The sequence below is a fragment of the Myotis brandtii genome, unplaced genomic scaffold (genome assembly GCF_000412655.1).
Source record: "Myotis brandtii unplaced genomic scaffold, ASM41265v1 scaffold14, whole genome shotgun sequence".
Classification (NCBI taxonomy): Eukaryota; Metazoa; Chordata; class Mammalia; order Chiroptera; family Vespertilionidae; genus Myotis; species Myotis brandtii.
In genome coordinates this window covers 675,030-688,516 of record NW_005354999.1, presented here as the reverse complement: position 1 = coordinate 688,516, position 13,487 = coordinate 675,030, and the positions used below count along the sequence as shown (strand labels likewise).

Sequence of the window (13,487 nt, the reverse complement as noted above, 5' to 3'; positions counted from 1 at the left end):
CTGCAAGCCTGGTGGGCGGTGGGGCAGGCGGCAGCTGGTGGCAGGGCAGGCGGATCGCACTGTGCCGCCCCGCCTGCAGTATGCAAATTTAACGGCCATCTTTGTTGGGTTAATTTGCATACTCTTCTGATTGGCTGATGGGTGTAGCGAAGGTACAGTCAATTAACATCTTTGTCTTTTATTAGTGTAGATATATATATATGGCAGAGCTGGCATTGTGCTGAGCCTAGAGCTCCAGAGGCCTCCTGTGTGTCTATGTTGAGTCTCTCAGAAGACTGCTGCTGCTTTCTAACATGCTCCAGCTATTCCACTGTCAGAGGAGAGCCCACATCCATAATAGAGATGAGTCATTTTAGTTCAGGCCATCTTGGACCAGCCAGCTGATCACAGACAACCATGAGCAAGTCCTCTGAGATCAGCCAAATCCAGCCCAGATGAGCAGAACTGCCCAATCAATTTACACAATTATGGGATAAATACATGGTTTTTGTTTTTTTTTTTGTTTTAAGATACTATATTTTGGGGTACTTAATTATAAAGCAATCACTAACTGATACTTTCCCATCTGACCTATTATAACTATATGTCAACAACTGTGTGCTAGTCAAAAGAATGTAAAGACAACAATAATCCCAGATTGGTTACCTGATTTTAATTGGTTCTCAATTTAACTGGTTTGTAGACATCTGCACATAGAAGCATCTATGCTACACATAGAAGCATCTATGCCCTTATAGTCTAATACAAGATTGTCAGGCAGCTTCCCCAAATAAGTCAATGTTTGTCTAGTAGATAAAAGGAGATCATTGTTTTGAAGAGAGAGACAGAGACAATAGAGAAACAGAGACACAAAGAATGAAGTGCACTGTGGGACCTGGAAATAGTTCTGCATGGTTGGACATAGGCACAAAGAAAACATGGGAATTCAAATGAGAAGGACTAGAGAGTGCAGCACCAAATCACTGAAAACCTTCTATGTGCCTTACTAAGGAATGATTCCTTAGGACAGTTATTTCTAATCATCTTCTGTGGCACCCTTGGGATCTGTAGTGATGCTTCAATGGAATGTAGATGTTAAAGGAGGCTGAGCTGGTAGAAATTGGGTACCCCAATTATACCCCTTCCATATTTTGCCTATCACCCCAAGCAACAAATACTTCCCACTCAAAGTCACTTTTCTTTATTTCATATATGGTGGTGAAATAATTTGGGGGGATTGGTGAAGGGAGAAGGATGTTTTACCTTCTCCCCTGAGTTATCTACTTGGCATTTCTCTGTCCTTTCAAACTTCTCTATAAGCAGCTCACAGTTTTGCTTCTTGTTACCACTGAAACTCCTGGGTGACCATCCTTTAACTGGGTACTGATCCCTTGGTAGGGCATTGGTGGATTGGTGAATGTCTGTTGGGCCTCACTTCCTTTTTTGCCATCTCCCTTTCTACTTTGTAACGCAATAACAAGAGACTTTATGAGAATCCACTTTTGCTAAAATGGTGGGTTAAAGGGAATGTCAAAGGGGGGCTCTTACATTTTGCCTGGAGTACTGGAGTCCAGTCTGATCTCTCTTGTGCTCCGTTTAGCCAGAATGGAAATGTCTCCTAACATAGAGGGCATCGAGTAGAGCCTCACAAGGATATTTTCTCAGAAGTGAGTGCAATTAGCCTTAGATAAGTAATTGTTTAAAGCAAAAATAATAGCAATATATTGTGGGGTTAGAGTATAGCATATGTAGAAGTAAAACACATGACAATAGAGGCCAAAGGTTTGGAGGAGATAAATGAAAGCATGCTGACACAAGTTCCCTTTACTATTAATGAAATGGAATAATATTACATGAATTAAGGAGGAAGACATGCCGTATCAGAAATTAAAATGCATGATCAAGCTAAAAAAAATTTTTAATTAGTATGGCAATGATAAAATATTGTTACATAAATGGAACAAGAGTAGAAAACATAAATAGATCTAAGCACCTATAAGAATTTAGAATTAGATAAAAAGGCCAGTCCAAATCAGAGGAAGAGAATGCACTATCCAACAAATGTGTTTAAAACTGATAATAATTTTGAAAAAAAATTCTGGTGCTTATTTTAATTTTTATTCTGATAATAATTTTGAAATAAAGTTCTGCTTTTCTAAAGTTATTTTATTCCACACAAGGATTAAAGACTAAATGAAAATAAATTTTAATCATATATGGATTAAAGGGAAATATGAGTGAAGATTTATATAATTGTATTGGGGACATTTTCTTACTGAAATATCACATTAGAAAAAGAATCTGTGAAGAAAAAAAATTTCTAAATGTAAATTTAAAAATAAACGAACTTGAAAGACAAATTTTAAACTATGTATTTTGAGTCATGAATATCTGACAAATCCTTACTAAGTTGATTCCATAGAAAATAATATTAAAGAGAAAGATACCAATGGAAAAATAGGCAAATAATACAAATAATTAGCATGCACACATGCACACATATATACACTGAGTGGCCAGATTATTATGACCGGCCAGATCATTATGACCACCCCATCAGTACTTTGTTGGGCCACCCTTTGCCTTCAATACTGTGGCGATTCTTCTTGGCATTAACTCCACAAGATGTTGAAAGGTGATGTGAGGAATCTGACACCATGCCTGATGAATAGCACTGTCCAGTTCTGTGAGATTTGATGGTTGTGGAACCAGCTGCCTGATGGCTCTTTTAACTTCGTCCCACAAATGCTTAATTGGATTGAGATCTGGTGATTGTGAGGGCCACCTAAGCAAGGTAAAGTCTCCCTCATGTCCTTGAAACCACTCCTGAACAATATGAGCACCGTGGCATGGCACATTGTCTTGTTGGAAGAAGCCATCTCCCCACTGGGATACGCCATCAACATGATAGGATGAACTTGATCAGCAACAATACTTAGATACTGAGGGACAGTGAACTGGCCCCCTGTTTAAAAAGTTTGAGGACCCCTGGGATACGCCATCAACATGATAGGATGAACTTGATCAGCAATGATATTTAGGTATGTTGTGCTATTCAGATGTTTATAATGGTCTGGCCCTCTAGCAACTTCAGCATGAAATTATAGCTAATTTGTCTACAAACGTCAGGTGGTCATAATAATCAGGCCACTCAGTGTATGTATATTCATATGCACTCATGTATAAAACAGATAAAGTAACTAACAAAAATCTCAACAGTGTGTTTATTGAAATATATCTTGAACATAAAATGTATTTATAAATAAACTAGAGGCCTAGGGCATGAATTCATGCACGGGTGGGGTCCGACCGGCCCACCCCAATGGGGACCCATCGGGGCTGTGGGTGCTTGGCAGACTGGCCCTGCCCCTGATCGGGGTGTTGGAGGCCAATTGGGGGTGGAGCCAGCCAGGGTGAGGGGCCATAGATGGTTGGCCGGCTGGCCCCACCCCCAATTGGGGTGTTGGGAGCCGATCAGGGCCTGGATCAAGCTGGTTGGCTGCTGCAGTGCTTGTCATAGCCACCCGTCATTCTGATCATTCTGGTTGTTCCACCATTCTGGTAGCTGGGCTTTCATATATATAGATAATGAATGATGTGACAATATGTTTAAAATGCGTTAATAAACCACATTACACAACAATATATACAGTATTATTCTATCTCATTAACAAATACATGTCATATATGTGTGAGAAAAAGGGCAAAACAGAGAGTAGCATTTTAAGAGTTATTTGTGAATAGTGTAATTGTGGATGATTACCTTTTTCTTTTTCTGTTTATCTACTTTATAATTTAATTTAATATTATTTCATATTTCCAAAAATAAAACCATACAAAATAATGTACTTTTTTTCTGATTAGACTAGGACAGAGCAACTGAAGTTTTGGTAGCAAACAGAATTTGCTATAATTTACGTGGTTGGAGTGTTTGCATTTCCAACGTGATAGGTCAAACAGATGTCACTACTTAAAAATTCCTCTTCATGACACTAAGCAGATTGGTTTCAACATAACTACTTTCCCAGACCAATTTTCCCTTAAGAAAACTCTAACCACAGCCATCTACACAACTATGTCCCTCCTTGAACAAAATGTTAACCTCATTTGGACATTTTAAAAGTTACTCAACACTAATATTAGCAAAGAATTGCATAAAAGGTCAGTTCATTAAATATGAAAATACAATGACCACATTGTTGATAAGGCATTTAATGTAAAAAGGGAGCTCACTGAATATTTAGTATAAATACTTTTCTGACTTAAGATCTCTTCTAGCCGAGGCCGGTTTGGCTCTGTGGATAGAGCGTCGGCCTGCGGACTGAGGGGTCCCGGGTTCGATTCCGGTCAAGGGCATGTACCTGGGTTGTGGGCACATCCCCAGTGGGAGATGTGCAGGAGGCAGCTGGTCGATGTTTCTCTCTCATCGATGTTTCTAACTCTCTATCTCTCTCCCTTCCTTTCTGTAAAAAATCAATAAAATATATTTAAAAAAAAAAAAAAGATCTCTTCTAAAGTTTTCTTTAAATTAACAACATAATTCTTTTTTGGTTATTTATTAGACTTTAAAGGAAGAGTTCTTTATGTTCTCTCTCCTCTCTTATTAAATAACTTAGACACTCCAGAAAATTCAAATGAACATGAAGACATAAACTATAGTTCTACTTGTTAGAATGAGAAAACAATGTAGAAAAAAGTATATCTTTGTACTGCTTTCAAGACAACTCATGATATACCAGCTCAACAACTTTTTCCTGTCCACTTGTAGACTGACAATTTTCATAGCTGCTCCAAGATGGATTTCATCTCCAAATGTTTAGAAACACCATAAAGAAATGAAGAATCCATATGCAACAACATAAATGAAACTGGAGGCCATTATGTGATGTGAGATAAACCAGACACAGAAAGACAAATACTTTATGATCTCACTTACATGTGGAATTTAAAAAGTTAAACTTACAGGATGTTGATTGCCAGAGGCTGGGGTTGAGGAAATGGGAAACTGTTGGTCATAGGGTACAAAATTATTATTCATTTATGAGTAAGTTCTGGGCAATGTACAGCATGGTGACTATAGTAAACAATACTATTTTGTATACTTGAAATTTGCTAAGTGAATAGATTGTGAGTAATCTTTGCACACACACACACACACACACACACACAAAGGTAACTCTGGGATGTGTTAATTAACTTATTGTGGTAATCATTTCACAATGTATATGTATATAAAATTATTTGATATACAGTCCCCCCCAAATCACATTGTCCATCCTAAATGAGTGATTTTCAACCAGTGTGCAGCAAATATTTTTAAAACATACAATGCATGACTGTTTAGTCAGAGGCACTGACCTCTCTTCCCTTACATTGTCAAATAAATAAAAAAATGACAACAGCCAACACAGCAGCCATCCAGTGTAAATGGATCAAAACATTACCTTCCTTTTTGTCAGATTGGCAAAAAAATGTATTTCTATGTGTACTGCAGAGTTTTAGTAAGCTATATATATAAAAGGCTAAGTGACTGTCCAACCATCCAACCAGTAGCTATGATGTGCACTGACCACCAGCGGGCAGATGCTCAACAGCTGCCAAGTTGTGGTGACTTGGCAGCGGTGGTTCTAGGGTGACGCACCCAGAACCAGAGAGGAGGGAGCCCAATTCTGTGGTGTATCACCCAAGAACTGCCCTCTTGCAATCCGGGACCACTTGGGGGATGTTGGAGAGCCAGTTTTGGCCCAATCCCCACAGGCCAGGCTGAGAGACCCCACCTGCCAAAGGGACCCCACTCACTCCACAGACGCCCTTTAAGCTGCGGCGCCACCGCGGGAGGTTAGCTCCAGGGCGTGTCCGGCCTATCTCGCCCAGTCCCGCCCCACTGGCCACCTTCTAATTAATTTCCTTTAAATGTGCACGAATCCATGCACCCGGGCACTAGTTAGTTTATGTGTTCCATGAGATGAAAAAGGTTTAAATACACTGACCTAAATATACGCAATTTTTTAGTCACTCATACCTCAATAAAGCTGGAAAAAAATCATAATGAAAAATAAATGAAGAAACAAGGATTTCTCCAAGCATCATGATGACCCTTATGGGGAGGGGTGGTGCTGTGGTGATGAGAAGGGCGAGGAGTGGGAGGGCAGCTTCTGGAATTCCATTAGTTCTGTTTCTTTACCTGAATATCAGTTATACTGGTGTGTTCACTTTTTAAAAATGCATACACTATGGTATGTTCCACAGTTTTATGCAATAATAGCCACATTAATATTGCTCAGTTTCTATGAAAATTAACTATTTGTCCTGTTTGCAAAGAATAACTTCGAAGAAAAACATGAAGTGAATGCCTGTGCCTAGATCATGTTGGCAACTAATTAGAATAGATTTCAACAAATCATATTTAAATGCCTCTGAAGTTGGCATGGTTCATCTAACTAGTTTTGCCATAATCTTGGGACCCCATTTTTCCTTTCTAGTGTGAAATTACTAAATTTAAATAAAATAATTATATCATGAAACTTCAAAATCACAAAAGCTATTAGCAAAATGTCTGCTAAATGGTTTTGGATGTGTTAAATAAGTATGCCCAAAATGCTTTAGACAAGGCTGAAACAAGTCAAAATCAAAGACAACTTTTCTAGGAATAGGAAAGCCAAACATAAAGAAAGTCACAGAGACATTAAGGCAACTGTTGATCCAGTATGTTAAGATTCCTAATTTTCCCCAAGCCTCAGTTTTCTTATCTGTTAAATGGGCATCCTTACACTAACCTCTTGGTTGGTTTGGGATGAGAGAAAGCCTATATAATGAGCTTGGCAGTACCAGGAACAAGAGCACCATGGAATCCATAGAATAGTTCTTTGAAAAGATAACTGTTCTTCAAATATGATTTCATATCCTCAATGTATTTAAATGGGTGAGAAACCATTTTAAGCAGCTTGATAATTTTAACTCTTATTTATAAGTTATTTCTTATTTCCTAATATGAAATTTTAAAATCACATCCTAATTTGTGTGATCAACTCAAAATGTTGTTGCTATTGTTTATAATCACCAGTTTAAATGTGCAATTTATTCAATATATCATTATGAGTTAGTCCTATTGTCTCATGTCTTCCAAGAAAGCATAGCTTTTTTAAAAAAATTTTACCTCAGTCCTGCAAGTGATTTGAGCTTTTATGCCACTGTCTATAAATCATTCATTCAACCAATATTTCTTATTAATAACTTGTGTGCCTTGAACTGCTGCTCTAGGTCCTGGAATATAATAAGCATCAACTCAAAGACTCATTCCTCCTGGAGTTTTCATCATAATAGGGAGAGAATTAACAACAACTTTAATAAACAAATAAATAATATAGTACAGTAGTGGGTGATTCATGCTATGAGAAAAAATAAATGAAGCAGGGTAAGGAAGACTGGAGAGGGAAGGGTAGTTCTCATTGACAAAGTGACAGTGACACTTGAAGCAAATTAAGAGTTAGCCCTGCCATTATCTGGGGGAAGAGCATTCCATGCAGAAGGAACAGACTGTGCAAAGGCCAAAGGCTGGAGGTGGCTCGGGTGTGGCTGAAGCAGAGTGAGCAAGGGAAGGCAGTGGTGCAGAGGAGCCAGAGGTGGGTCCCTGGGAGCACTGCCGCTTTCTCTCGCTGTGAAGTGCAGTGGTTAGTGCAGGAGGAGCAGGATGCAATTTGCTGCTTTAAAAAAAAATGTGTCGCACTTTAAAAGGATCAGAGGATATGCTCGTCTGCTGTGTTGAGAAGGAACTTTATAAGACTAAGGATAACAGCAGGAAGACCAGTTAGGAGGGGATTGTCCAGATGAGAGATGTGGGTGACTCCAACAAGCACTGTAACAGTGGTGGGGTGGTCAGAAGTGGTTGGATTTGGGATGTATTTCAGAGGAAGAATCAGGAGGAACTTCTGACAAATGTGTATGGGGTGTGAAAGGAGATAAGCAAATGATTCCACTTCATGGAAAATTATTACGAAGGAAAATATTGTATGTTTTCATTTAAAATCTTACATATTTTAATTTCCTCAAAGTGTATTCTTTCTATTGAATTGTATGGAATGAAACTACAGGTGAAATATAGAATAGCTTTGTTAACGTATTTTTCAAAATGCTAGCACTGTGAGCACGTGTGTCAGCCTGGAGCAGAGGTCTCTACAAGGAGGCTTGTGTAACTGGCCCGCCTGCCACGCCCCTCTGCTCCGACCTTTGGGAGGACAGCTGTGTGATGGATGCTGTCAATTTATTCCATGTCCATCAACCAGAGTTGAAGTGGCATTTGATGATTTCCCTCACTGGGATTCTGCTGGCTTTTGACCTTGAACTTTCCTAGTTTGTGACTTCTTGTTTTTCTTTGGCAATCTCTGCCAGGTTGTCTTAAAGAAGAATTTCATTTTACTGTCAAAAGAAAATTACTTCCAGTTCTTTCATATGTCAAAATCCTGTCATTTCTGCAGGTGTGGCTCATTGTGACTCAGGCTATGAGGTTAGGCTTGATTTTATTGTCACTTTCTTTTCTTCCAGCTATCTAAGAGCACACCTCCTCTGACTTCTTTCTGTGTGTCACAGTGGGTATTGTTACATAATTGCTTTAATGAAGAATGTGAGCTGTTTCATCTTCTTAGTTTCTACTTGTCAGAGGTAATTCTGCCACAAAACTTTTCCAATCCCTAAAGGTTTTATTTGACATTCTGATAAATTGTGGACTATTTGAAATACTTATTTAAAATAAGTAAATGTATGTTGATTGATTGATTAGTGAGAATCTGGGTCTCTTTTTCTTAGAGACTCTGTGGACTCTAAAAAATGGTGAAGAGGGAATATATGAATATTGCATATATCTCATAGATTTCAGTGAATATAAGATTATCTCATTCTTTTGCAGTGTCTCTATATTTAAAACCGAGCGTGCTGAGGTCCTCGGAGAACACTGTCTTGTGGACAAGAACGTGCTTCCCCGGCTCGGCTCAGGGTGCGAGGTGCGTGGCTGAGCGCACGTGGCCTTGGGCAACCACAGGACGGCGCTGCCCAGAGCAACCCATTCCACCTGAGCAGCGCAGGGCGCACCGGGCCATGTGCTCACCTGCCCCACCTGCCCTGCGCGCTGCCCCTCCCCAGACGAGGACTATGGGTGAGGAGGAAAGGGTGCCAGCCACACGGGTGAAGCCCAAGTCCAGGGCGGCAGTGACGTTCGGGGACCTGGCCATCTACTTCTCCCAGGAGGAGTGGGAGTGGCTGAGCCCCGCGCAGAGAGGTCTGTACAAGGACGTCATGTTGGAGAACTACCAGACCCTGGTCTCTCTCGGACTGTCCCGTCAGAAGCCAAATATGATCGCCTTGTTGGAGAAAGGGAAAGCACCCTGGATGGAGAGATTCGTGAGAAGACCCCGCGGCCTGGGAGGCTGCAAGGACAACAGACGCGTTCAGGTGGGTGGGGCTGCCTGCCCCGCATGGAGGCAGGTCCCGCAGCAGAAAATGCCTGAAGAGCAATGTACCTCTGAAACTGAAAGAAGGCGAAGGCGGCCCGGGCCACAGAATTTATCTGAAGAGCAACTATTGGCAAAACGCAGATCTGCAGCCGAAAGGAGCCGGCGTTATCGACAGAAAATGTCTGCAGAGCAACGTGCCTCTGACACTGAAAGAAGGCGGCGTTGGCGACAGAACTTATCTGAAGAGCAACTATTGGCACAACGTAGATCTGAAGCTGAAAGAAGCCAGCGTTATCGACAGAAAATGTCTGAACAGCAACGTGCCTCTGAAGTTGAAAAAAGGCGGCGGCGCGACAGAATGTATCTAACGGGGAACTATTGGCACAATGTACCTCATTAAATGTGAGGCTACACGTGCGATCATTTCTCAAAAAAAATGAGCAGGTTCAAAAATTAAATGAAATTTTGGATGTACTCGGAGATTTTCACACATATTTGAGTGATGATTCCATTGATTCAACAGATGATGCTGAAAAGGAAAATTTTCCCATTGAATTTCTTAGTAGTATTACTCCTTCAGGAACGCCGTGTCATAAATTAAAATTGAAAGTGGGTACAATCATCATGCTACTGAGAAATCGTAATAGTAAATAGGTCTTTGTAATGGTCCTCGATTTATTATCAAAAGATTGTGACCTAACATAATCGAAGCAATAAGCATTTAGGTTTCTCAATGTCTTTTCATAGCTTGAGAACTCATTTCTTTTTAATGCTGAATAATATTCCATTGCCTGGACACACCAGTTTATTTAGTCATTCCAAGTTGTGGCGATTATAAATAAATGTTTATTCTACAACTATTTTTAAATATTTACACTATAAACATATATGGTCAGGATTTTGTGTGGATATCAGTTTTCAGTTCCTTTGGGTAAATACCAAGAAGTGCAATTGCTGGATAACATGTTAAGAATATGTTTATTTAGTAAGAAACCACCAAACTATCTTCCAAAGTGGCTGTGCTGTTTTGCTTTCCCACCAGCGATTGTGAGAGTTCCCATTGCTCCACATCCTCTCCAGCATTTGGTGCTGGCAGTGTTCTGGATGATGGCCATTCAAATGGGTCTGTAGTGGCATCTCATTGTTGTTTTGATATGTATTCTCGGGTGACATACTATGTGGCGCATCTTTTTTTTAAGTATATTTTATTGATTTTTTACAGAGAGGAAGGGAGAGGGATAGAGAGTTAGAAACATCGATGAGAGAGAAACATTGATCAGCTGCCTCCTGCACACCCCCCACTGGGGATGTGCCTGCAACCAAGGTACATGCCCTTGACCGGAATCGAACCTGGAACCCTTTAGTCCACAGGCCGACGCTCTATCCACTGAGCCAAACCGGTTAGGGCTATGTGGCACATCTTCATGTGCTTTTCCGCCCTCCATACATCTTTGGTGAGGGGTCAAAATCTTTGGCCCATTTTTAAATTGGGTTGTTTTCTTATTGTTGACTTTTAAGTGTTCTTTGTATATTTTAGATAACAGTTAGTCTTTTGTCAGTTGTGTCTTTGGCAAATATTTTCTCCCAGTCTGAGACTTGTCTTTTAACTCTCTTTCTATTGTCTTTCACAGAGCAGAAGTTTTTAATTTTAATGATCTAGCTTATCATGTTTTCCTTTCATGAATCGTGTCTTTGGTGTTGTGTGGTATTAACCTTACAATCTTTCCTCCTAGATGGGAATGACCGTTGGGAGATTTGCATCTCACAGGTATGGCCAGGATGTCCTATGAACATGTGTATCACAGTGTCACAGTGGCCAAGTTCATTGGGTGTGCAAGAAACATACTGTACAAGAATAATAATCTTATACTTAGGAAAAATAACTTCAGCCAGAGCCTTAAGTTTCTTGACTCTCCTCATAGTAAAAAATCTAAGAAACATGGTGTTATATCCAGCAAAATAATTACATTCATCCAGAAAAAGAAGAAAATGTAGTAACAATTGCATCCTTGTTTAAAAAAAAAAAAAGTAGAAAAGGAATTACTGATTTTAAAAAAGATAATAAAAACAAAGTTTAGCCCTGGTCAGTGTGGCTCAGTTGGTTGGAGCTTTGTCCCAAACACCAAAAAATTGCCAGTTTGATTCCTAGTCAGGGAACATACCCAGGTCGCAGAGGTTGTGGGTTCGATCCCCAGTCATGGTGCATATGGGAGGCAACTAATCAATGTTTCCTCCTCTAGTAACAATTGCATCCTTGTTTAAAAAAAAAAAAAGTAGAAAAGGAATTACTGATTTTAAAAAAGATAATAAAAACAAAGTTTAGCCCTGGTCAGTGTGGCTCAGTTGGTTGGAGCTTTGTCCCAAACACCAAAAAATTGCCAGTTTGATTCCTAGTCAGGGAACATACCCAGGTCGCAGAGGTTGTGGGTTCGATCTGGTGCATTGGTGCATATGGGAGGCAACTAATCAATGTTTCCTCCTCTCTCTCTCTCTCTCTCTCTCTCTCTCTCTCTCTGTCTCTCTCCAATTAAAAAAAAAAAAAGTTCAATATTGCCAGAATATCAAGGAAGACACTCCCCAGAGAAGGGAAGGGAGAACTACAATTTTCCCAAGAGAATGAAACTACGAAGGGATAAAGCTTCAAATTATTGTTTTCAGAAGTTCTTTAGTTTTTGTGTGGAAAGATAAGTGTGGTTTTGGTTCTTATCATTTCTTTCTAAAACACAAATCTGGCTAGTGGTTCCTTTTGAGGCAGGACAAGGCAGTCATTTTTCCTTCTGAGTGTCCTGACTCTGATCCAGTGTTGCATTGGAGCTGGACTGCACTGATTCGAGAGTCATTTCTGCTCTTACACTCCCTACTCCCTGTTCAATTACATCACATCGGTAGCTTGAGATCAGCCAAGATCAGGGAGCATTTACACAATAGAAACTGGCAGACACAGGAGAGATGTTGTCAGGGCTCCAAGAGAGAAAATGCCAGTTTCAGGCTGAGTCAAGAGAGACGACAATCATAACCCTTTTCCACTGCCAGAGCTGCACCCTCCACGTGGGCTCACCCTTCTCCTTCTCCCTTCTGAGAGTTCTTTTTTACATAAATTCATTTAAACGCATTCTAATTTGTGACCAAATGTCCTTAACACAACTCATATGTCATTGCTCTTAACTTTAATAATTTTCCTTTCTTCATTGCTTTTGTCATTGACATATTAATTCAATATGTAGCCATTTTTTTTTAAAAAAAAAGGCAATGTCCAGTCATTGTTAAGTGCACTGGCCCTGAAGTCAGATGAGCTGAGCCTGAATCCTAACTCTGCTTACTGGCTGTGATGTTATATGAGTTACTTATGCTTCCCTTGTATCAGTATTTCCTAATGCTTTTTGTCTGGTACCAGTACATGGTACTGAGAACAGTGCCTCACGTACAGTGCTAGTTCTTATTTATGTTTTGTATTTGCACCACCTGTATACAAAGAGATAATGTTAAATTGCTTAGAAAATCTATTTGAGAAGTTATACAGTGCTCTTGAAATTTTATTTTCAAATTCACACTTTAGTCACAGCCTCCTAATTTGCTGTTGATTTGGAAGAAAATGTCTAGCAGAGAGTATAACTTAGATAAATATTAGTTCTTCACTGCAAATTTAATTAGCATCTCTATGAGCTCCTATTTCCTCCATTATACAATGGGGCTATTAATATCCAGCTCACAGCATTGCCTAGAGGGCTCCTTCTGCATCTTTTTAATTCAGGACAAGCATAGAAAACAATCACATCTGAGCAGCTCACTGGGGTGAAGAGGCCCGGCTGCCTCCGCCTCAAGGCTCCAGTATCTTGACCCACCTGCACTCCACCCCCCAGCACCCCATGGAGAAGCTCTGGCCTAGGAAATCACATGCCGTGTCCACGAATGCCAGAGAGCCTGGCACACAGATGACACCGCATTAGTCCCACTTGGTTAGCTCAAATTAATGAGTCTACACCATATTGGATGGAAACTCACAAATAGCGCAGAGCCTGGGTGGTGTCTGCCGTGGATAATTTTTGTCACTGGGTTTTATTC

At 40.1% G+C, this 13,487-nt stretch overlaps 1 protein-coding gene across 3 annotated transcripts in view; it reads left to right on the top strand.

Annotated features, from left to right (window-relative positions):
* The window catches only part of LOC102251567 (zinc finger protein 667-like), a 91,658-nt gene extending 81,804 nt beyond the window's left edge, over positions 1-9,854 (top strand). Inside the window, exons 2-3 of one of the 3 annotated variants that reach the window (XM_014535217.1) lie at positions 8,521-8,637; positions 8,882-9,854. In XM_014535217.1, the coding sequence (XP_014390703.1) occupies positions 9,070-9,825 (756 nt within the window). In that variant the 5' untranslated portion in view covers positions 8,521-8,637; positions 8,882-9,069 and the 3' untranslated portion in view covers positions 9,826-9,854. Of the gene's footprint in view, positions 1-8,303; positions 8,483-8,520; positions 8,638-8,881 lie in introns of those variants that run through there. The other 2 variants (XM_014535218.1, XM_005860772.2) reach the window with 2 other exon arrangements.
* Positions 9,855-13,487: the final 3,633 nt, after the last annotated feature.